This window comes from Phyllopteryx taeniolatus, chromosome 9 (genome assembly GCF_024500385.1).
Source record: "Phyllopteryx taeniolatus isolate TA_2022b chromosome 9, UOR_Ptae_1.2, whole genome shotgun sequence".
Lineage (NCBI taxonomy): Eukaryota > Metazoa > Chordata > Actinopteri > Syngnathiformes > Syngnathidae > Phyllopteryx > Phyllopteryx taeniolatus.
Genome location: NC_084510.1, coordinates 31,756,274 through 31,777,760, shown reverse-complemented (window position 1 = coordinate 31,777,760; position 21,487 = coordinate 31,756,274). Strand labels below are relative to the sequence as shown.

The 21,487-nt window shown below is 49.2% G+C and overlaps 3 protein-coding genes and 1 long non-coding RNA gene across 6 annotated transcripts; 2 read left to right on the top strand and 2 right to left on the bottom strand.

Moving 5' to 3' along the window:
* Nucleotides 1–217: 217 nt before the first annotated feature.
* Nucleotides 218–1,303, top strand: LOC133483522 (uncharacterized). Its single transcript, XM_061784863.1, has 2 exons — nucleotides 218–825; nucleotides 1,156–1,303. Exons 1-2 carry the CDS (start codon nucleotides 218–220, stop codon nucleotides 1,301–1,303), a joined length of 756 nt encoding a protein of 251 aa, XP_061640847.1.
* Nucleotides 1,304–3,519: 2,216 nt separating this feature from the next.
* sdc4 (syndecan 4) lies at nucleotides 3,520–12,284 on the top strand. Its single transcript, XM_061784980.1, has 5 exons — nucleotides 3,520–3,740; nucleotides 6,078–6,249; nucleotides 6,318–6,376; nucleotides 8,364–8,547; nucleotides 11,073–12,284. Exons 1-5 carry the CDS (start codon nucleotides 3,660–3,662, stop codon nucleotides 11,213–11,215), a joined length of 639 nt encoding a protein of 212 aa, XP_061640964.1. The 5' UTR covers nucleotides 3,520–3,659; the 3' UTR covers nucleotides 11,216–12,284.
* On the bottom strand, nucleotides 8,740–9,815 carry LOC133483574 (uncharacterized). The gene is made up of 2 exons (XR_009790146.1): nucleotides 9,395–9,815; nucleotides 8,740–9,316 (listed from the first exon to the last, which is right to left on the bottom strand). It is a non-coding gene; the product is annotated as an uncharacterized LOC133483574 (long non-coding RNA).
* Nucleotides 12,285–14,097: 1,813 nt separating the features above from the next.
* Nucleotides 14,098–21,114, bottom strand: oser1 (oxidative stress responsive serine-rich 1). Of its 3 annotated transcripts, none has more exons than XM_061785218.1 (4): nucleotides 20,765–21,114; nucleotides 17,207–17,751; nucleotides 17,046–17,141; nucleotides 14,098–14,868 (listed from the first exon to the last, which is right to left on the bottom strand). In XM_061785218.1, the coding sequence occupies exons 2-4, from the start codon at nucleotides 17,281–17,283 to the stop codon at nucleotides 14,196–14,198; spliced, it is 846 nt and encodes a 281-aa protein (XP_061641202.1). In that variant the 5' UTR covers nucleotides 17,284–17,751; nucleotides 20,765–21,114; the 3' UTR covers nucleotides 14,098–14,195. The 3 variants fall into 3 exon arrangements, with proteins under 3 accessions (XP_061641202.1, XP_061641200.1, XP_061641201.1); XM_061785216.1 differs by having other exon boundaries at nucleotides 17,207–17,306; nucleotides 20,765–21,113; XM_061785217.1 differs by lacking the exon at nucleotides 20,765–21,114 and having other exon boundaries at nucleotides 17,207–20,753.
* Between the last annotated feature and the right edge of the window lie 373 nt (nucleotides 21,115–21,487).

The window sequence follows — 21,487 nt, the reverse complement described above, 5'->3', positions numbered from 1 at the left end:
AGAACCTAAACGTCGGCGGCGTGAGGTTTTCTCATCCAGAGGGGGAGGGGCTGAGGGTGCCAGGGGTGGAGGGGGGCGGGACCACCAAAGTTTATTTTTCCCTAAGCGTGCAAAGGACGGATGCGAGGAACGCGAAGGACAGACGCGAGGAACGCAAACAACGGATGCGAGGAACGCAAAGGACGGATGCGAGGAATGCGAACGATGGACGCGAGAAATGAGAAAGACGGACGTGAGGAACCCGAACGACGGATGCGAGGAACGCAAAGGACGGATGCGAGGAACGCGAAGGACGGATGCGAGGAACGCAAAGGACGGATGCGAGGACCGCGAAGGACGGATGCGAGGAACGCAAAGGACGGATGCGAGGAACGCAAAGGGTGGATGTGAGGAAAGCGAAGGACAGATGCGAGGGCCGCGAAGGACGGATGCGAGGAACGCGAAGGATGGACGCGAGGGCCGCGAAGGACGGATGCAAGGAACGCGAAGGATGGATGCGAGGGCCGCGAAGGACGGATGCGAGGAGCGCGAAGGATGGACGCGAGGGCCGCGAAGGACGGATGCAAGGAACGCGAAGGATGGATGCGAGGAATGCGAACAACAGATGCGAGGAACGCGAACAACAGATGCGAGGAATGCAAAGGATGGACGCGAGGGCCGCGAAGGACGGATGCGAGGAACGCGAAGGATGGATGCGAGGGCCGCGAAGGACGGATGCGAGGAACGCGAAGGACGGATGCAAGGAACGCGAAGGATGGACGCGAGGGCCGCGAAGGACGGATGCGAGGAACGCGAAGGACGGACGCGGAAACCTGTGCAAATGCGGTAGAAACACGACAGTTCGAGGTCCCGCTTGAGCACTTTACCACTTTCCCATAAAAAAAATACACACCTTCATTGTTACCTTTGAACCTGGTTGAACACACATTGATAAATATGAAATCCATTTTAGGACACACGTGGCGGCAAATTGGACCCAGAACAGCGACAACTTTGCTAGCACCTGCATGTGGATTTTCATGTGTGTGTACTTTGGGTCCATTTAGAAAAAGTCATCAAATAGAAGAATGACATTTATTGCACAAAGTAGGTAGTGTATGTCAATATCATGGAAGGGTTGACGTGTACGCCGCGTGTCTTTTGATGTATTGGAAGGACGGTGGATTTTCCCAACGGGGAACAATCAAGTCCAGCTGTCTACGGAGCGACACGTGTGGACAGGAGCTCTGACGTCACAGGAGCTGCGCAGTCCAACTCGGAACGACAACTTCCTCTTCCTCACACGCACACGCACACGGTGTAAGAGAGGAAAAAGGAACTTTTCGCATGTTCAACACGTTGTTGACCTTACATTTTGTTTGTATTTACTACTTCCGCTGCTCAACTTTTGACTTTTGTAAATAATAATGATTAGTATTCTAATAACTAGCAATAAGAGCGTCACAGGTCCCCCGCTGGACCCCCTGCAGTTTGCCTACCGAGCGAACAGGTCTGCGGATGATGCAGTCAACATGGGACTGCACTTCATCCTAGAACACCTCAACAGTGCAGGGACCTACGCGAGGATCCTGTTCGTGGACTTCAGCTGAGCCTTCAACACCATCATCCCCGAACTCCTCTCCTCCAAGCTTCTCCAGCTCAGCGCCTCGCCTGCCATCTGCCAGTGAATTTACAGCTTCCTGACGGGCAGGACACAGCAGGTCAGGCTGGGGGAGACCACCTCATCCGCACGCAGCATCAGCACAGGGGCGCCCCAAGGTTGTGTCCTCTCTCCGCTGCTCTTCTCTCTCTACACGAACGACTGCACCTCAGCAAACCCGACTGTCAAACTCCTGAAGTTTGCAGATGGCACCACTGTCATCGGCCTCATCAAGGACGGTGACGAGTCTGCGTATCGACAGGAAGCGGAGCGGCCGGAGCTGCGGAGCGACCGACACAACCTGGAGCCGAACACGCTCGAGACTGTAGAGATGATCGTGGACTTCGGGAGGCATCCTTCGCCACAGCTTCCCCTCACGCTGTCCACCTGCCTTGTGTCAACCGTCGAGACCTTCAAGTTCCTGGGAATTACAATCTCTCAGGACCCGAAGTGGGCGACCGACATCAACTCCGTCCTCAAAAAGGCCCAGCAGAGGATGTACTTCCTGCGGCTTCTGAGGACGCACGGCCTGCCGCCGGAGCTGCTGAGACGGTTCTACACGGCGGTCATCGAACCGGTCCTGTGTTCTTCCATCACAGTCTGGTTTGCCGCTGCTACAAAAAAGGACAAACTCCGACTGCGACGGACAATCAAAACTGCTGAAAGGATTGTCGGTACCCCCCTACCCAACATTGAGGACTTGCACGCTGCCAGAACTACAACAAGGGCGTGCAAAATCCTCTCGGACCCTCCGCACCCCGGTCACCGGCTCTTCCAGCTCCTTCCCTCAGCCAGGCGCTACCGATCAATGCAAACTAGAACTAGTAGACATTCCAACAGCTTCTTCCCTCTTGCGATCAACTTCTTAAACAGCTAACCTATAATTCCATTACAACAAGCTGGCATTTTTTTGACTTGAGTTCATTGTCACATTTCTGTGGGGCCAATTATGTACTACTCGTGCACTCACTGTCGTTGTCTCGCCACGCTGCACTATTTGCATATACCGGCCACTCACGCCAGAGTAGCATCTGCCCCACTTGCACACTGACTGAGGAGTCTCTGCAACATTTGCACAATCGACATTGTCCCAGATGATCGCGCTACTCGTCACTTTCAACCGCATCCACTCCTTGAAGTCTCGGCGCCCTTTGCACGATGGTCATTGCACCGGACTATTGCGATATTAGTCATTGGAACTGCTCGAAGTGCTAGAGGACTCTGCCTCTTTTTGCACAATTGTTTTTTGTCCATGTCTTTATGTCTCCAAAGTGTTCTGTAAATTGACTGTCTGCTGTCGTACTAGAGCGGCTCCAACTACCGGAGACCAATTCCTTGTGTGTTTTGGACATACTTGGCAAATAAAGATGATTCTGATTCTGAGAATAAAAATGACTTACACACACAAAGAATCAAAAGACACACAAAACATGACAACACAGGTCACAAGACAAGAGAATGGAATGTGAAAGTCAACGTGTTTGGAGAAGAAAAGGGAAAGTTTTTACTGGAAAGTGACGTCACTTGGCGGAATTTCCGTCCCACAAGAAGTTGGCTGCTCTTTCGTCAAAATAAAACACGGCGGAACTGACTCCTGATGAACTGAAACATTGCGCAAATTTTCTTGGAATCCCCCAAAGGCCATTACACTACTTGTTTGTGTACATATATATAATTGATTTCTTAAAAATAAAGAGTAAACTCAAAAGTAAATGAAAGCTGCGTTTGTGTTTTTGTTCTTTTATTGTGTAGTGGGCCTCGGGGAAAGGGGCGCGGCCAACCGGTTGCTCGCGACAGTTTACGGGAAAGTTGAAGATGACGTCAGTAGCGGGCCAGCCGCTCATTTGCGGAGAGCCGCGAGGGCGGGGTTAGGTCCAAGTTATTGGAGAGCCAAAAAGACGACGAACGAACGCGACCCAATCAAAGTTGCCGACAACAAGTTGAACTTTTTACGCCAACACGAGCCTCAAGTCGTTTCGTCTCGTTGCTCACTGACTTGGAGAGACGAAAACGAAGAAAAATGTCACCTTTTGGAACCTGGGCAAACCTTTTGGCTCTCGGCCTTCTACTCATTTTCTCCACTTTGTCGTCCTCCGAGTCGGTAAGTCGCTCATCAAGTTCGTTTTGGGCTCGTCTTTGTTTTCGTGTTTTGTCCTCGCGACGTTTGGTTCGGAACACTAATAAAACACCAACAAACCTTTCCCTCCGGCTAGCCGCTAGCATGCTAACCTTGGAACGGACGGCTTGTCCGGAAGACTGACTGACTGACTGACGAACTAACTAACTAACTCACTAACTCGCCAGCCATCGTAACTCTTCTTGGTCGTAATTGACGTGTTGAAGATCGCTTGTGTGCTCGTTCCGACATGTTTGTTTGGACGTGCGTGTGCCCGCTGTGTTATTATTCGATTACGATTCACTTCTGCCCCCAAATCACATCAGCGCCCTTTCACCCCCACTGTGTGTGTGTGCGTGCGTGCGTGCGTGCGTGCGTGCGTGTGTGTGTGTGTGTGTGTGTGTTAGTCCTAGTCCTTTGTATTTTTTATTTTTTTTTTGGAGCGTGTGCGTTTGTGTAAATACATGCTTGTGTGAGTGTCGTTTTTAATCATTGTTTGTGTGAGGGTTTTTAAGAGTGTGTTCATGGAAGCGAGGGTGTCAATGTATCTGGTTAAGAAAAAATAATCTAAAGTAATTCAGTGTGTGTATGTGAGAATGTTTGACGTTGGAATAAAAAGAAAAGTTTGTAGTACCCTGAGGGTCAAAGTGTGAGCAGAATGCCCCCCCCCCAAACGCACGCAGCCCCCCGGCCCGCCCATCTGCCCCCCCCTAAACGCGTTTGCCCGTTAGCTTTGCATCCGCGTCAGAGGCGCTAACCTAAGAAACCGGTGCAGCAGTGGCGACGGCGTTTCGGCATTCCTCGCGGGCGGGTCGTCCGTCCGTCCGTCCCGGAGCTTTCCCCCCTTTTGTGCTCTTGTTCCTTGCCTGTGGAATGTGACCTCCGCTGACCTTGAGTGGCCCTCTGGGGGATTTTGCACACTTGGCAGAGTCTCAATGGACCCGGAACCCTTTCCAAAGGCCCCACACACGCACACAAAGACCTGGAATGCCGACACCTTTGGTCCGACCTTCCGGGCCTTTCTTGACGGATAGTTTTCTTGGAGATGTGGACCGGGTGAGACCGCGGCGTTCCAGAAGCTTCTGGAACGACGGCCATCCGAGTTCCGCGTTCCCGTTGTGCATCTTGTGCCTTTTATCACGTTCACACTTGAATCGGATGCCGGACCGGCGCATTTTCCCCCATTTTCCCCCCAAGCTCAGTCGGCCTCGCCGCCGCTACGCCCCGGGTCCGACGTGAACGATGGCCCGCGGTCGGTACGGTGCCGCGTCGGGCCGCCCCGTAGCTTGCGGACACCGGCCTGATCCGGTCGGTCCAAAGTTCAGAAATAAATCGGATAACATCAACACACGCTTGCTTTTAATTTCAGGTGCGTGAAGCCGTGTAATCAGCCGGCCCAAATGTGACGTGTGGGCCCCACAAATATTCAGCAATCACGAGCGACGTTTCGTCCCTGTCGGGCAGAATCCTCCCATCGTCAAAATAAAACTCATCTTTTTGGAGTTTCCGAACACCGTATTGTTCAAGTTGCTATTATATTTTTGCTTTGACACCCCAAAATCATCTTCAATTGCGCACTTAAAATGCAAAAAAAAAAACCCACGAATTGAATACGCCGTCATTGATTAAAATGTTAGAATGTGGCGCCTGCTCCTTTTCGAAGCTTTTCGATCCCTGAAACGATGTAAGAAAAAAAAAAAAGCAAGAGCACTCGAACAGGCCAAAATGATTTTGGACTCGCAGCTGCCAAAATCCAAGATGGCCACCTTCTGGATCCACATCTGCCGCCGTTTGTGTTGACGTTTCTGCTGTCGCCAGATGAAAATTTCTTCCGGCTCAGAAATGTTGACATCGGCAGTCAAGAGTTTTTCTGCTGGTTTTGGCAATTTGGCAAGCGCTTTCTCGACATCGTCGTGCCCCGAAAACTGAAAGTCGTCCGGTGTGCGGGCGAAAGGTCACCCGCTCGATGACGTGCGGAACCTCGCTTATTGTCGCAACCTTTCACCCCGCGCAGCGGGAGCGGGGGGCAGCATAAGAGCGAATCTTGTCGCCGTGGTTACGCCGCTCACCCGAGGGCGACGTCGCCCGCTCTGACGCGCTTATTGGTGTGCGCTCACAAAAAGCCGATGAGCATGTCACACACCCCGCCCCCACTCACGTGCGCAATTTCTGTGCGGGGGTGTTTAAAAATTGAAAAAACCAAAAATGTGGTTATTTTTCCGTGCATGCCGCCCGCATTTGGCCCGTCTTCGTGGAACTGGCGTCTTTTGTTCCGTGTGGGAAATATGCGGCGGGTGTGACGACGTGTCGCCGTCCCGACAGGTCCGAGAGACGGAGACGTGGATGCCCCTGAAGGCCACGCACGCCGTCGGCATGGCAACAAACCAGCGCGATCGCCACGAGTCGTCGGGCGACTTCGGCTTCACGGACGACTACTATTACGACGATGACGAGGAGGATGAAGACGAGATGTCAGGGTCGGGCGACGTCGCGGGTTTGTCCACATTTCCACAGCGACGCCGAAAAGTCGAATGGCGACCTCAATGTCGTTTTTGTCCGCAGAGAGCGACCGATCGGGCGAGGACCGGTCCACCGGACGTGACGGGTCGCCGCCCACGAGGGTGAGTTACGTGATGATGTCGCGGTCGGGCCACGCGCCCGCCCGACTGACGGGACAGGTGGCCGTCCGCTCGACACGTTTTGAATTAGGAGTCTTACTCGGCGTATTTTTGAGTTGCGAGCGAGCTTCACCTAAGAGTCGCAAAGCCTGTGAAAGCAAAGCGGCCTCATCGAAAAGCAAAGCGGCCGTGTCCACTTCACGTTTCTTGCTGAAAATATTTGTATTTTGGTTTCATTGTGACAGAAAATCTGTTCCCAAATTGTCATTTGGATGATTTTACAACCATTGATTGCCATAACACAAATTGGCAATCCGAAAATATTTGAATGCATATGAATATTGTTCTTTTAGCTACTTTGTGATTTCAAGCTAAATTTGTTGCTAAAAAAAGAGAGTGCGGTGCCTTGAGATCTATCCATTTTCTACCGCTTATCCGAGGTCGGGTCGCGGGGGCAGTAGCTTTAGCAGAGACGCCCACAGACTTCCCTCTCCCCAGCCACTTCATCCAGCTCTTCCGGGGGGATCCCGAGGCGTTCCCGGGCCAGCCGAAGGATGTAGTCTCTCCGGCGTGTCCCGGGTCGTCCCCGGGGTCTCCTCCCGGCGGGACGTGCCCGGAACACCTCACCGGGGAGGCGTCCAGCCACCTCATCTGGCTCCTCTCGATGCGGAGGAGCAGCCGCTCTACTCTGAGCTCCTCCCGGATGACCGAGCTTCTCGCCCGATCTCTAAGGGAGAGCCCGGACAGCCTGCGGAGGAAACTCATTTGGGCCGCTCGTATCCGGGATCTCGTTCTTTGGGTCACGACCCGCAGCTCGTGACCGTAGGTGAGGGGAGGAACGGAGATCGACCGGTAAATCGAGAGCTTCGCCTTTCGGCTTAGCTCCTTCTTTACCACGACGGACCGATACGAAGTCCGCATCATTGCAGACGCCGCACCGATCCGCCTGTCGATCTCCCGTTCCGTTCTTCCCTCACCCGTGAACAAGACCCCGAGATACTTGAACTCCTCCGCTCGGGGCGGGATCTCATCCCCGACCCGGAGAGGGCACGCCAGCCTTTTCCGATTTGGAGGTGCCGCTTCACACTCGGCCGCGAACCGCTCCGGTGAGAGTTGGAGGTCACGGCTCGATGAAGCCAACAGGACCGCATCGTCTTCAAAAAGCAGAGATGCAATACTGAGGCCACCAAAGCGGACCTCCTCGGCTGCGCCTTGAAATTCTGTCCATCAAAGTTCTGAACAGAATCGGTGACAAAGGGCCGCCTCGGCACAGTCCAACCCTCACCGGAAACGAGTCCGACTTACTGCCGGATATGCGGACCAAACTCTGACTCCGGTCGTCCAGGGACCGAACGGCCCGTATCGGGGTTCGGAGGGTTCCGAGGGCGTAGGGCTGGTCCACTGGTCCACTGGTCCACGCGAAAACCACACTGCTCCTCCTGAATCTGAGATTTGACTTCCCGACGGACCCTCCTCTCCAGCACCCCTGAATAGACCTTGCCCGGGGGAGGCTGAGGAGTTGGAACGCACCCTCCGGTCCTTCGAAGCACAAAAACGCCAACGTACCTAATTTCTTCTTCTTCTTCTTAATGGCGCATTAGTGCCACCAACTGATCTTGTCCTGCCACTGCAAGGACAATATGAATTGGTTTAATAGCGCCACCTAGTGGCGGGGACCTGATCGCACTATTTTCGATGTTTGCTCTTATCTCAAGACAAAATATCGACAGCTCATATTGAAAGAAAAAAGTTCAAAGTCAAGGCACTCGTATCTCAAGGCACCTCTGCGTAACAAGGAAATGCTGCCGCACACTACTAGTTGGCTTTTCCACAGCTTCCTCCGAGTTAGTGTTGCCTCAGATGACTTTGTACAAGTTCCATTTGCCCCAAGTTGCCACGCATCCCCGACTGCCGCGTCGGTTGGAGAATCGAATCGAATCGAAAAGCAAAGCGGCAGATTGATGAAGCCTTTGTCGCTCCTCGCCGTCAGCGCCCCGACACGGACAACGAGATTCCGGAGCGGGCGGCCCCGTCCCGTCCCGCCCACGAGGACGTGGCGCGTAACGGCAACGTGATCCCGCCGCTGCGGAAGGGGCCCCCCCGCGCGTCCGACGTGCTGATGTCGCACGCCGCCGCCCGCGACGACTTCTTCGCCAGGACCGACGTGCTCGCGGGTGAGTCGGCCGCCGGTCACGTGACCTTTCCTCGCATGAACATTTTCTTCTATTTTTATTCCCTCGCTATATCGCGCTTCACCTATTGCAGATTCAGTGCATCGTGGACTTTTACTATTCATATTGCTGATAATTACCTATTTTTTAAAATTGTCATGGTAAACTAATCATTTTTTGAAGCTAAATCATGGAAAAAAACAAATGACAATTTATTGAAACAGATTACAAGGAATAAAACACCTGTACACTCCAAAAGCTCAGTTGTGCTGAGAATTAGACTTTACACCGATTGTATCGGGCCGATCGGTATCGGCCGATATTTATCATTTTATGCCGATCGTCTTTCATCTCTTAATTCGCCGATCCCACAAAAGACCTTTACTCCGCGTCGCCGCGTGCGCAGTATAGTTGAATCCACAAGCAAGTTTATTTGTAGCCTTGTCGCGTGTCTTTTGGCGTAATACTGCAAATATCTGACCACCAATAAAGTTAGTAAAAAAAGACAGCAGTGTGAGACATCCATCCATCCATCCATCCATGCATCCATTTTCTGTCGCGCTTCTCCTCACTGGGGTCGCGGGCGTGCCGGAGCCTATCCCAGCTGTCATCGGGCAGGAGGCGGGGTACACCCTCAACCGGTTGCCAGCCAATCGCAGGGCACATACGTGCAAACAACCAGTCGCACTCACAGTCACACACACACACACCTACGGGCATTACGTGTTTTCTGTCTCGCACTGGGCGGCACGGTGGTACTGCACGCAGAAGTCTGGAGTGGCAGAGAAGTATGTTGGAATGATACAGGACACGTACGAGGGCAGCAGGACAGCGGCGAGGTGTGACAGACCAATTTAAGGTGGAGGTGGGAGTGCGTCAGGGATCAGCCCCGAGCCCCTTCCTGTTTGCAGTGGTGATGACAGATGAGGTTAGACTGGAATCCCCGTGGACCGTGATGTTTGCAGATGACATTGAGACCTGCAGTGAAAGCAGGCAGCAGGTGGAGGAACAGTTAGAAAGATGGAGGCATGCGCTGGAAAGCAGAGGGATGAAGATGAGCCGAAGTAAGACGGAATCTATGTGCGTGAATGAGAGGGGTGGTGGGGGAAGAGTGAGCGAGGGTGGAGGATCTGAAATACTTGGGGTCAACCGTCCAGAGCAATGGGGCGTGTGGTCAGGAAGTGAAGAAACGGGTCCAAGTACGGTTGGAACGGGTGGAGGAAGGCGTCAGGGGTGTCGTGGGACACAAGAGTCTCTGCTCAGGTTTTTAAAACGGCGGTGAGACGGATCAGAGCTGGAGGTGGCGGGCCGTCGTTCTGTCCAATCGTGCTCTAAAGTTTCGGTGTGGGTGAAGTCATTTAATTAGAAATAGGCATTTAAGTAGAGTAAGTTGGCGCCCATGATTTGTGTCACGTTGTGATGTTGCTTTGACGTGACTGATGAGAATCCCCGATGTGATTTGCAACCTTTATGGAGCCAAGGAACCTATTTTACCATTGAAAAATCTCACGGCACACCAACAAGCAAAAATCTACTTGATTTACTTCCTGCCGTCGAATAGACGGCATTTGTTCTGTCTGGCACTTTGCCTCGCTGGCATAAATGGAGGAACAAAGATACATTATTTATTGTAAATATAATTTTTGGAGCAATTGAGTACACGAGAATACACAGTAAATGCACAGGTCATTGAAATAGACGCATTCCTCTATCTTATCGGATCGCCGATCGCTTCTCCGCCGTGCCTGTGGAGTTTGTTTGTTGGCTGTGTACGTCTCACGGTAACCGTGTTTCGTTACGTTATGGCTAAATGTGAGCTCAATAGACTGACATCTCGCCGTTTATCATCGGAAGAAGTTCGACGATGCCGCCCAAACGAGTGACCCGCTGGCTGGCAGTTGGCGGCGGAGCAAGATGCTAGCAAGTAGCAGCTATCTCGCGGTAAAGATGGGACTTCTCCACCAGTTGAATAAAAGCTTCTGCCTGTCTGCAGCCATTATGGCAAAAATAATATCTGGGTGACAGCCGCAGTGCTCTTCGGCATCAACTTTAATGGCGAGTAGCTTCATTTTCAAGATTGATAATAATATGCATGTTAAAGAGTAGAAAGTGTTTAAGGGTAAAGGAAATGTTTGAGTACAGTAGAGGGCAATAAGAGTCATGGAACCAAGTGTGGGACTGGAGAGATTCATACAACATACAAAAAAAACATGGCTGCTCCATCGCGGCATTCACTTATTGCGGTGGTGGTTCGGAACCTAACCGAACAATACGAGGGGAAAAGAATTGTGCCAGTTTTCCCATCTTGAGTATGCTACTCTCTTTTTTTTTTTTCACATCGCAATCTATATCGCAGGGATATTATAAATCGCAAATTTTTTTTTATTATCGTGCAGCCCTAATTGAAACAAGGTCTTGAAATAATAAATGGATCATCAAAATAGATCAATTGTTGCGCCTTTTGAGGAAAGTGGGCCCTGGCGTGCATTGTGTTGTGACTTTGCGCCTTTGTTTGTGTTTGCTGGCAGCGCTAATCTGCGGTGGCGGCGTGGGCCTGGCGCTGGCGGTTCTGCTGCTCGTCCACCGCATGAAGAAGAAAGACGAAGGAAGCTACGAGCTGGCCAAGAAGCCCATCTACACCAAGACCCCCACTGTCGAGATCTACGCCTAGCCCCCCGCCCGCTTCCCCCTTATTTATTCACTACACACGAGCTAAGCTATCTGTAGCGCCCCCGTGACGCTAATCTGAATATATTTTTTATTTTTGTATCGCCGACGTGGCCTTTAAGATGATGGCGTCCTTTCTGCCTTGCAAATATTCCAGTCGATCCTCATGCCAATTTTTGTTATTCCTGTCAAGGAGTTTGCGTGACACTAAGCGCATTTTTAGAAAAACTAACTTTTATATAAACATTACATGCGCGTGCGCGCACACACACTAGACACACTTGGGTGGTGTGAAAACGCCATGTGAATCAAAACAGTTTGACTTGGAACAAATTTACAACTGCCGTTGACACATTTAGGCAAATGGTACAAGTTAGCATGCTAATGCTAAAGGCTTGGTTGTTGACTAAGTGCTTCGTCAGCTGATGCGTAGCGAACGGTGCTTCCGATGGCGGGTGAGGGGACTGCAGGGGGGATGTGCGGCAGCTGGGTTGGCTAAGTGGAGCAAAAAGCTGGAAGCTGCCAAGTAAACATTTAGCCCCACCCTCTCACCACGCCCTTGCTTGTGATTGGACATAGTAACTAGTGTGTGTGTTCGGCTGCGCGTGTTTGAGCTTGTATGTTTGAGTGAGTGTTTGAGTGCGGATGTTCGAGTGTGTTTGGTTAGCTGGCGTGTGTGTGTGTGTGGGGGGGGGGGGCAGTTGTTAGTTAGCTGTAACCAATTTAACATCTAGCTCCGCCCCCTCCTCTCACAACACGCTTGTTTGTGATTGGATGAAGTGATGCGGTACTTTTTTTTTTTTCCATTCTTTTGTCAATATGCTCCTTTTTTGTTTTTAAAGATTTGCGTGAATTTGCAGAATGACATCTGCCAAATATTTCAACCAAACGTTTGAGTTGGTTTGCTCGTTAGACGGAAAAGTCTCATCATTGTCATTTTCTATTTATGTTGAGTTTTCAGTCCTTGAACTTTGACCTTCCACCACTAGCGTACATTTGCTAGCTCGCTGCTCAAAGTCATAGGTCGGTCATCTTTGTTTGTGGAAATAAATAAAAAATTATGCACAAAAAACCCCAAACTGTCTTTATTTGCATGCAAGCTTCTCATCCTTTTTCTTTTTTAAGACCCTATGGTCACATAATACATCGTCCATTTTCTATACCGCTGATCTCTCCTTTCGTCTTTTTCCCCCCAGATAATGTAAACAATGCTTTAGACAATTAAAAAAAAAAAAAAAGACAGGCCGCTATTTTTGGAAGATATAACAAATTACGTGTTTATATATCCATCCATTTTCTTCTGCTTATCCGAGGTCGGGTTGCGGGGGCAGTAGTTTTAGCAGGGAAGCCCAGACTTCCTTCTCCCCAGCCACTTCAACTAGCTCTTCCGCAGGGATCCCGAGGCGTTTCCAGGCCAGCCGGGAGACGTAGTCTCGCCAGCGTGTCCTCTAGTTTCTCACCCGTTCGCTAAGGGAGAGCCCGCTTGTGTACCACTGCTCACAGTGCATGCGCACACAGCCGCTCAGTTTGACAACAAGGATGTTTGTACGTCTTGATTGGCCTTTGGATGGAGGTCGTCAGGGACGATGGACGATGACGACTCACTGCGTCTGATGCTACATAAGCGTGTTCCCTAAATACAAACGCCAACTAAATACAACAACGGAAAACAAATATTAGGGCACAATGTTTCTTCAATTTCTTGTTGATTTGAATGTCTGGTACAACTCAACGTCTATTACCTTAAGAATACAACGAACAGGACAAAATGCAGCTGATTCATTCATACTCGATGTCCTATTTATTATACATGCTTAATTGTATTCCCAGTGACTGCGGTTACTACTCAGACAACCGTGAAAAATGGCTGGATACAAGAGCTATTTTTGTTGTCATCATATTTGTCCAAACAAATGTTTCTCGAGGATTTGAAAATGAACAAAATACTGAAGACACAAGCGGGGTCTAATCATTTTTTACAGTACGACGGAACATTATGCTGCCGAAGATTGAGCAGGTGTGGAGGTGCTGCTGCCTGGTGGCCGCAAGTTAAACATACCAAAACAAATCACCTTTCTTTATGCCATTCTTCCTGTTAAAAAAACATTTGAAACGCAACTTGAAGGTTGTGTCGGAAATCACTCACCCACTCACTCCCTGCTCCCCATGTAGGCTTGCACAATATCGTGGTCCATATAGGGAGCTCTTTCATAACAACTTTCGGACACTCCGTGGCGCACTGTTAATGACGTCACAGCTGTCGCACAATAAGTCGGCTGTTGCGGAAAGAGAGAAAAAGAAATGCCGCACCGCCTCCGTCTGCGGCGCATCTCGTCCCGCCACCCGGTTTGTTATTGATCATGTCTAACTTCACTCTTCAGTGGGAAAATGTGTTGTTTGGTTCCTTCAATAATGGCAACAAATCTCAACCAGTATTTCTGATTTAGGAACTATTCTTGCAAAATTCCATACGCACAAATCAAAATGTTGTCATTACAAACTTTTTGGATTATTATTATTGCAATATTTAACTCCCAAAACACAAAAGCGGTTGACAGTTATGTTCATTTAATAGTTTTGTAATGACTCCATTCCATGTTGGTTACTACTCGTAAATTGAATGTGTTCAAGAAAGATTTTTGGGGGACCGTTGTATTTCTTTTGTGAAGACGCAATACATTACGGTATATCACGACTCGGTTAGTGACCATCGCACTAAATTTGATCACCAAGAACTAGACACCGCAAGAAAGCGCAACTGTGGAGTCATGTGACCTTCGTCGGTAAGATCCTGTTCGTCTTTATGTGATTGGCTGGCAACCAATTATCAGTTTTCAATCAATCAAATGAAGTTTGTTGATTTCATTTTTCAATCAAAAAGACAACTTTCAAACATTGAACTTTATTGAAGCAGGAACAGCAGGAAGAAACTGCGTGTACGTCATCGCGTGATCATTCTGTCTTCATACGTGATCGTCACGTGTTCACGTGTACATCATCTCGGCCATGTGCGACATCTTCTTGGGGATGTAGAGGTAGAACTCCATGTATCCCGCCAGGTCGTCCATGGTGACGTCGTCGACGGAGACGAGCGCCTGCGACGAGCACGAGCGAGGGGAGGCCGGCGAGAGGGCGGCGCCGCCGGTCCTGGCGGGCGGGGCCCGGCCGCGCCGCTCGCACTCCGAGATGACGTCGCGCAGTCCGGTGAACGAATACGCCGCCGCGCCGCCCCAAGCGCCTACTTTGAACGCGCAGCCGCACGGGGCCGCCGCGCCGCTCGCTTTGTCCCGGCCCTCCGTGTCGCCGTCTGGGGGCGGACACGTGCACGGGCCGCCGCCGCGACGCTGGGATAAAACTCCAAAGTCGCCGCTGTCCCTTTCCCGAACGCTTCCTGAACCTTCCTCGTCCTTCCCGGGAAGATCAGATGGGGAAGCGGCAGCCGGGAGATCTCGCGGTGCCCCCCCGACGGGCGTCGCCCTAGCGCACGGGGCTCCGAAGCCGGCGGGGGATGCGGGTCCGAGCTCCGTGTGGTGCTGGAGGGCTCCCGCGGGGGGCGGCATTGTGGAGAAGGTGAACCTCGGGGGGTGCAGGATGGGAGACTTGGAGCGCCGCCGCCGCTGCGTTCGACTCGGTCCTCGTGACGTTTTCCTCACGCAGCTGACAAGACAAAAGGCACTTCACGTGTTTTCATTTTTTTCAGGATTATTTATTATTACACAAAAGGCGCATGACGGAATGGTGCAAAGCAAGTTTTGCTCTTTGGGTTTTGTTCTCTGTCTCTTGATGGCAAACAAGATTTCAAACTCTTTCGGAAGTAACTCGGTCCACTATCTAAAAATTCCTTTGTTGTGATTCGGGACTCGAGAACGAGTGAATGATTCCGAACGTTCGGGAAAGGACTGCGTTATATTGGTGGGGGGGGGGGGGAATGGTCCTAAAATTCCCGTAAACACACTCCTAAACCTTGTGGACAGCCGCTCCAGAAGAGACCGATGTCACTTCTTCAACCTTGTGGATTAAGAAGGGGACGCCACTTCAATTCCTATCCGAGTCAATGCAGGCGACACATGTTTCAACATCATATGCTTTAGTATTTCTCGGGATGTCCCGATCAAATGTCCTCACATTGCCGCCTTGAATTTCGGCCGATGCCGGTCCGGTCGCAGCAATCAACAGAACGTTAGAAACGGCCCGATCAAGCGATATTACTCAAACGGTGTGATCCAAAAAATGTACCATTTATTATCGACTAATGGGTTACATGAATTAACTGTCAAAGTAAGTATGTACTACAATTGAATCAAAGAACAATTGTATAAGGAAATCCTGGAAAATAACCGTGAACAAAATCTCGATTTTAACTGCTGCTCAACTTCAACAGGAGATGACATTTGAATAGATTCGATAAAAGCAATTAGAAAACAAGAATAACCTCAATCGATAATAAATACAAATGACACTTTGAAAAGTGTAAACTATTTTTTTTTTACCGAACAAGAACGTAGTAAAAGTCACGATCGAATATCGTTATTGGAAGTCGTTTTTGAAGAGCTTGAAGAATGTATGTTGTTATATTGCCTGTTTGCATGGGTTTATACTGCGTTCGTGTACCGATAGTCCTGATTAAGTACTACGAGTTCAATGCTAATTTTTGTTAGCTCATCAATTGTGTTTCTCCGATCATCGTGTGTTAGCTTCGAGCTCGTAACTTTTCATGTGTTTAAACATTCAATTGTTTTGTTACGGGACTTGAGTTTGACATTGAACTTCAACTGTCACGTCGATAACCATTTAAGGCCCCTTCGTACCCCCGCGCCTGACACATCGGGGGCCGCGTGCAGAATGTCGCGGAGATCATCTCTCGTGATTGCTCCGTTTTCGTCACACGCTCTGATGACGTCCTCAGCCGCACATACCACCCGCGCCGATTTTGGAATCCAATTCAACGCATCGTCTGGTCGTCTGGCTCCATTTGTTCTAGCAGGTCGCCGCTGTGTTGCGTTGTTCCTTGTTCCGGAAAATACAAACGGCTGCCGCAATTGGCCAAAAAACGCGGCACACTTTCAAACGCTCGAGTAAAAAGGCAAACCGCGCGCGGGATAGCCGCAGTGACGTCGGCGCGATCAACAATTTTGCCCGTTTCCTGACGGCCGTTACGGACCAAACCGCAAACTGAATCGTCATCACTTTGTTTTTGGCCTTTTCTGCACTGTCCATTTGAAATCATGACCTGTTTTTCAATATTGATTTGATTTATTATTATTATTATTATTTTTTTTTTTTTAAAGTGATTTTAAAATCTCATTCTTAAAGGAATCAACAGATGAATCATTCGCAAAGAATGGTTAGGTGCAGCTCTAGATGGGACTTTTGCTCCCACGTACGTCGCCACGACGATCCGCAAACGATATATCGGGCAGGCAGAGTTGAGAATCATTCAGTCTTTCCCGATTGCCAACAAAGACATTTTCAGCGGCGATCTGAAGGAACTATCGACAAAAACGGCGACTGCGGCTTGTACAGTTGGGACGTTGTTTGGGTTAAGCATCCATAAAAACAATGCAATGCTTTGCAAATCACGTATTTCATTGAATACACTAAAAAGACCGATCAACTTGATTGTTTTTAGCAAATAATCATGAACTTAGAATTTGATGGAACTTTAAATATGGTGTCTTTGCAGCGTATTCACTGAAATATAGGTTGGCCATGATTGGCAAATCATTGTGATCTGTTTTGATTGAAGTTTAACACAACATCCCAACTTCATTGGAATCGGGCTTGGAGATGAAAGCGCCAACGATTGCCAACGCACTTGGTGAGGGTCCACTCACCCGTGCCAGTTGTCCTTGGTCCCGCCGTGTTTGGACTTGGGCGCGCCGGCATCCCGCGCCGCCGCTCGAGGCGTCTCGGGAACGGCGGCGAGCGCGCTGCACAGACGGCAAAGACGTCAACGCGCGCGGGGGCTCACGCGACGGGACGGGACGGCTCGTACCTGTCGGCGTCCACTCGCAGCTTCTTGAAGGCCGTCCGCAGCGTTTCGTCCTCGCGCTCCGGACCCCCCGCTGCCATGGTGGACCCGCCGCGGACCCCAGCTGACACGTAAACAACGGCAATTATTCCTTCGCCTCTTATTTGGCTTACGTTTCATGGATCGCTAAAACTGAAGCGATATAAACAAGTCCATTTGTCAATGAGCGCAACTGTTGTTGCTCGCTTTGTCCACTGGAGGTCGCACCGACAACCGCTTAGCGCTTCGACGACTTCCTGAAAATGGCCTGCCGTTCAGGATTTGACACCTGATTTTGATGGCATTTCAGGAGCAACGGAATCGCCACCTTTGCGCGAGTTCTGCGATAATGAATGCCTCCTGCTGAAAAATGTCCGCAAACAGCATCAGTTCAACAAAAGTTGCTTCGGCGGAACCCTTTGATTGTTTTTTGCCGTGCGCCGGCATAGCTTGTAAATACGTGGCACAAAGTTTGCGTGGTTTCCATAAAGGGCGTCCAAATGATGAACATCCATTTCCCGAGCAGCCCGCTGCGGAGACGAAAAGGAACATTTGGCTCGCATCAATATCAAACCGAGGAACTAAAACTAAAACTCACTTCATATTCATTGATGACATTTGTCAGCTAAATGTTAAATATAGCATAGTTCAAATAGTTATTTGGGACTCTTTCATCACGTCAAATGTTTCCTATGTGAAAGTTTGAACTTGACTTCCTCACTTCAAACTTCATTTTTTTTTTAAAATGGATACAACAAAATACTCTAAAACGCGGATTCCTTTCCCGATTTTCACCGATGAGGTACAAGGTTAGTCCGTCCTTGTGATACTGTGAGACGTTTATGTGAATTTGGTCTCAATTCATTGTGATGTAACGTTGCTACGGTAAACTTTGAGCTCAATGTTAAGCTCTGGTTTTTTTGGTCATCGGTGCTTACGTCGAAGACTGAACTAAACGCAACCATAAAAGTGCAACCAAACGTTTACGTCGTTAGCCGTCTCCATGTTGGCGTTGACGTATTTTATTGACTCGACCGAAGCTCCGCGCGTCAGACGCTACACGTCGCACCGAGGCGACTGGTCATTCATTTGAACACACTTTTGTTCGCCGCCAAGCACGCTTTCATGCGCGTTCTTCGTTGGTTTTCGCCACTTCTTCTTCGTGGTGGGAGGACTGCATGCATCGAAACTGGGAACCGAAATTTTTTTATTTGAACGTTAGTTCCGGTTCCAATCGGTTTTCGATGCCCAACCCTAATCATGGTCCACGGGGATTCCAGTCTACCCTCATCTGTCAGCCTATCCATCACCACTGCAAACAGGAAGGGGCTCAGGGATGATCCCTGATGCACTCCCACCTCTAGCTTACACTCCTCTATCGCACCTCGCCGCTGTCCTGCTGCCCTCGTACATGTCCTGTATTATTCCAACATACTTCTCTGCCACTCCAGACTTGCGCATGCAGTACCACAGTTCCTCTCTGGGTACTCTGTCATAGGCTTTCTCTAGATCTACAAAGAAACAATGTAGCTCTTTCTGACCTTCTCTGTACTTTTCCATCAACATCCTCAAGGCAAATAATGCATCTGTGGTCCTCTTTCTAGGCACGGCAGCATACCGTTGCTCGCAAATACTCACTTCTAGCCTCCACGACTCTTTCCCATAACTTCATTGTGTGACTCATCCACTTTATTCCTCTAGAGTTCCCACAGCTCTGCACAAAACCCTTGTTCTTAAAAATGGGCACCAGAACACGTTTCGTCCCTTCCTCAGGCATCTTCTCACCTGGTAGATTTCTATTGAACAAGCTGGTCAAAAACTCTCCTAGATGCTTCCATACCTCCACAGGAATGTCATCAGGACCAACTGCCTTTCCATTCTTCATCCTCTTCAATGTCTTTTCTAACTAACCCCTTACTAATCATTGCTACTTGCTGGCCGACCACACTTGCCTCTTCTATTCTTGCCTATTCTTCGCTTCCTTCTCATTTTCCTCATTCATCAACTCCTCAAAGTATTCTTTCCATCTATCCAGCACACTACTGGCCCCAGTCAACACATTTCCATCTCTATCCTTAATCACCCTAACCTGCTGCACATCCAGCACACTGCTGGCACCAGTCAACACACCCTGCGTCACATCTCCATGTAACAATGATTTCTAGATCTTAAGTAGTTTTATAAACGGTACAAACAGTGTATATAAATTAACACTTTACACGATCGGTATTTTTGGGGCCGATCACCGAGTTAAAAAAAAAACAAACAAAAAAACCGCTGATAACCGATCCGATCACAAGATGGAGCAATGTGAACGTACCTCAAGCAAGACTTGAATTAAAGTCCTCTCCCGAGCACCGATGACCACCAGCACGTTTTTCCCCATTTTGCTCTTATAATACACAAGACGCGATCGACTGTTGTTGTCGTGGCCATGGCAACGAGTGTATCCGGGCGAGATAAAGCCCAGTGATCGTAAAAGACGGGATGAGGTGGTATAAGAATACAGGATTTTATTGCAGTGGTCTGACAAAGTGCAATCGTGAAAGAGCAAATGTGTCTGTATACGATGTCTTTTGCAGAGCCAATCAATGACGTCATCGATCGAATCGGCAGATTATGACATTAAAGCCGATCAGGCCGATAAAATCGGTGTGAAGACTAATTTAAACCGTGCAAACTTTTTGGACCGAACCCCCTAAAAGAATCGGAACCGAGAATCATTTGGAATCGGAATCTCACAAATTCAAGCAATGCCCAAGCCTAGCCCGACCGCGTCGTGTTGTACGTTGGCAACTTTTATGTCCCAGGGCTTGAGATGTTACAGACCATGTTTGAAGTGACACAAACGCTGAAAACATTTTGCTAATTTCCTATCCAAAAGGTCACTTCCTATTGGGTTTAGGATATGGCTTGTGCTGACGTTTTTGTGCATTTGGAGGCGTTTTACATGCGAACCGATTTTCGTAGCCGTAGGTCCAACGGAGCACTGAGTAGTCCTTTGATGTACTTTTAGCATTCTTCTCGGGGGCGCAACAGAGGCCAATCAGCCATCAATTTTCTGAACCACTTATGATCACTAGGGTCGCTCTGGGGCGAGCTGGCGCCAATCCCAGCTGACTCTGGGGGAGAAGGGGGCTACACCCTGGACTGGTCGCCAGCCAATCGCAGGGCACAAGGAGACAAACAACCTTTCACACCGATGCTCTCAGTCTTCCATCAAATAGGACATTTTTCGTCAAGCCCGATGTGCGTGCAAAGTTTCAGGAGTTTTCGTGCATGTTTAGGGCCTCAAAAATGCCCTTGTTTGTGAAGACTGTAATAATAATAATAATAATAATAAGCCAAATCCTAAGAATATATTTTTTTCAAAACAATAAGAACCTCGCAGCGGTCGCTGGTCGGGCCCTAAAAAGATGAAGCAAAATGTTTCCTCATCGCTGCCTGCTGCCACCATCTTGGCTAATGTTAGCCGCTCGGCTAACGAACGAGCGAGGCGAAAGCTTGACAACAAGAAGCAAAGAAACGAATTACAACACTTACGCTTGTTCACAAAGTCCACGCCGCGCCGACCACCGGATCCACAACGCACATAGAGGCCGTCGAACCCGCCCGAGGGGCACCGAGGACGGCCACGCTCAGCAGCGAACGAGTTAGCTAGCTCACAATGCTAACAGTCCGGCTAGCTGACAACAACGACGCCGCCAACTGCTCCGAACACGTTGAAAACACTAAGAGTGACGTCAAGTGAACGTGACGAGGAGAATAATAGTAATAATGATAAAAAGTAAGACTAATCTTCCAAATAAGAAGTATGCGGCCGTCGTCGTCTAACGCGACTGCGCCTGTGTCCCGCAACCGATGACGTCACACACATAAAAACAAGCAAACGCGACGTCAAGCGATTGCGATTACGTGATACAGTGCAGTTTGGAAAGTTCACATCTGAACGTTCGCTCATGTTTCCCCCTTTTATCATCCCATCAGCAATATTAGTCGTCCCACAAATATCACTGTAACATCATCTCACTTCTTATTCGTGGTTTGATTCTGTTTATTCTTGTCTCGATTAGATTTAAATTGATCTCAACCTGTCCTCCTTTGTTTTTGTTTCTACTGCTGTTACTTGCACTATTTTATATATATATATATATATATATATATATATATATATATATATATATATATATATATAATATACATGGCGTATCTCTTGTCTTCATATGTCATATCTACGATTTTGGTTGGTCCAATCACAAGGCGCCA

Excerpts from the sequence above, each read along its gene's own strand:
- LOC133483522 (XM_061784863.1), top strand. The coding sequence starts at position 218 with ATGAGAAAGACGGACGTGAGGAACCCGAACGACGGATGCGAGGAACGC. Across the intron at positions 826-1,155 it reads CGGAAACCTGTGCAAATGCG|GACGGTGGATTTTCCCAACG; the intron begins GTAGAAACACGA and ends ATGTATTGGAAG.
- sdc4 (XM_061784980.1), top strand. The coding sequence starts at position 3,660 with ATGTCACCTTTTGGAACCTGGGCAAACCTTTTGGCTCTCGGCCTTCTA. Across the intron at positions 6,250-6,317 it reads AGGGTCGGGCGACGTCGCGG|AGAGCGACCGATCGGGCGAG; the intron begins GTTTGTCCACAT and ends TTTTGTCCGCAG. Across the intron at positions 6,377-8,363 it reads ACGGGTCGCCGCCCACGAGG|CGCCCCGACACGGACAACGA; the intron begins GTGAGTTACGTG and ends CCTCGCCGTCAG.
- oser1 (XM_061785218.1), bottom strand. The coding sequence starts at position 17,283 with ATGGCAGCGGGGGGTCCGGAGCGCGAGGACGAAACGCTGCGGACGGCC. Across the intron at positions 17,142-17,206 it reads CTGCGAGTGGACGCCGACAG|CGCGCTCGCCGCCGTTCCCG; the intron begins GTACGAGCCGTC and ends CCGTCTGTGCAG. Across the intron at positions 14,869-17,045 it reads ACCAAGGACAACTGGCACGG|CTGCGTGAGGAAAACGTCAC; the intron begins GTGAGTGGACCC and ends TTGTCTTGTCAG.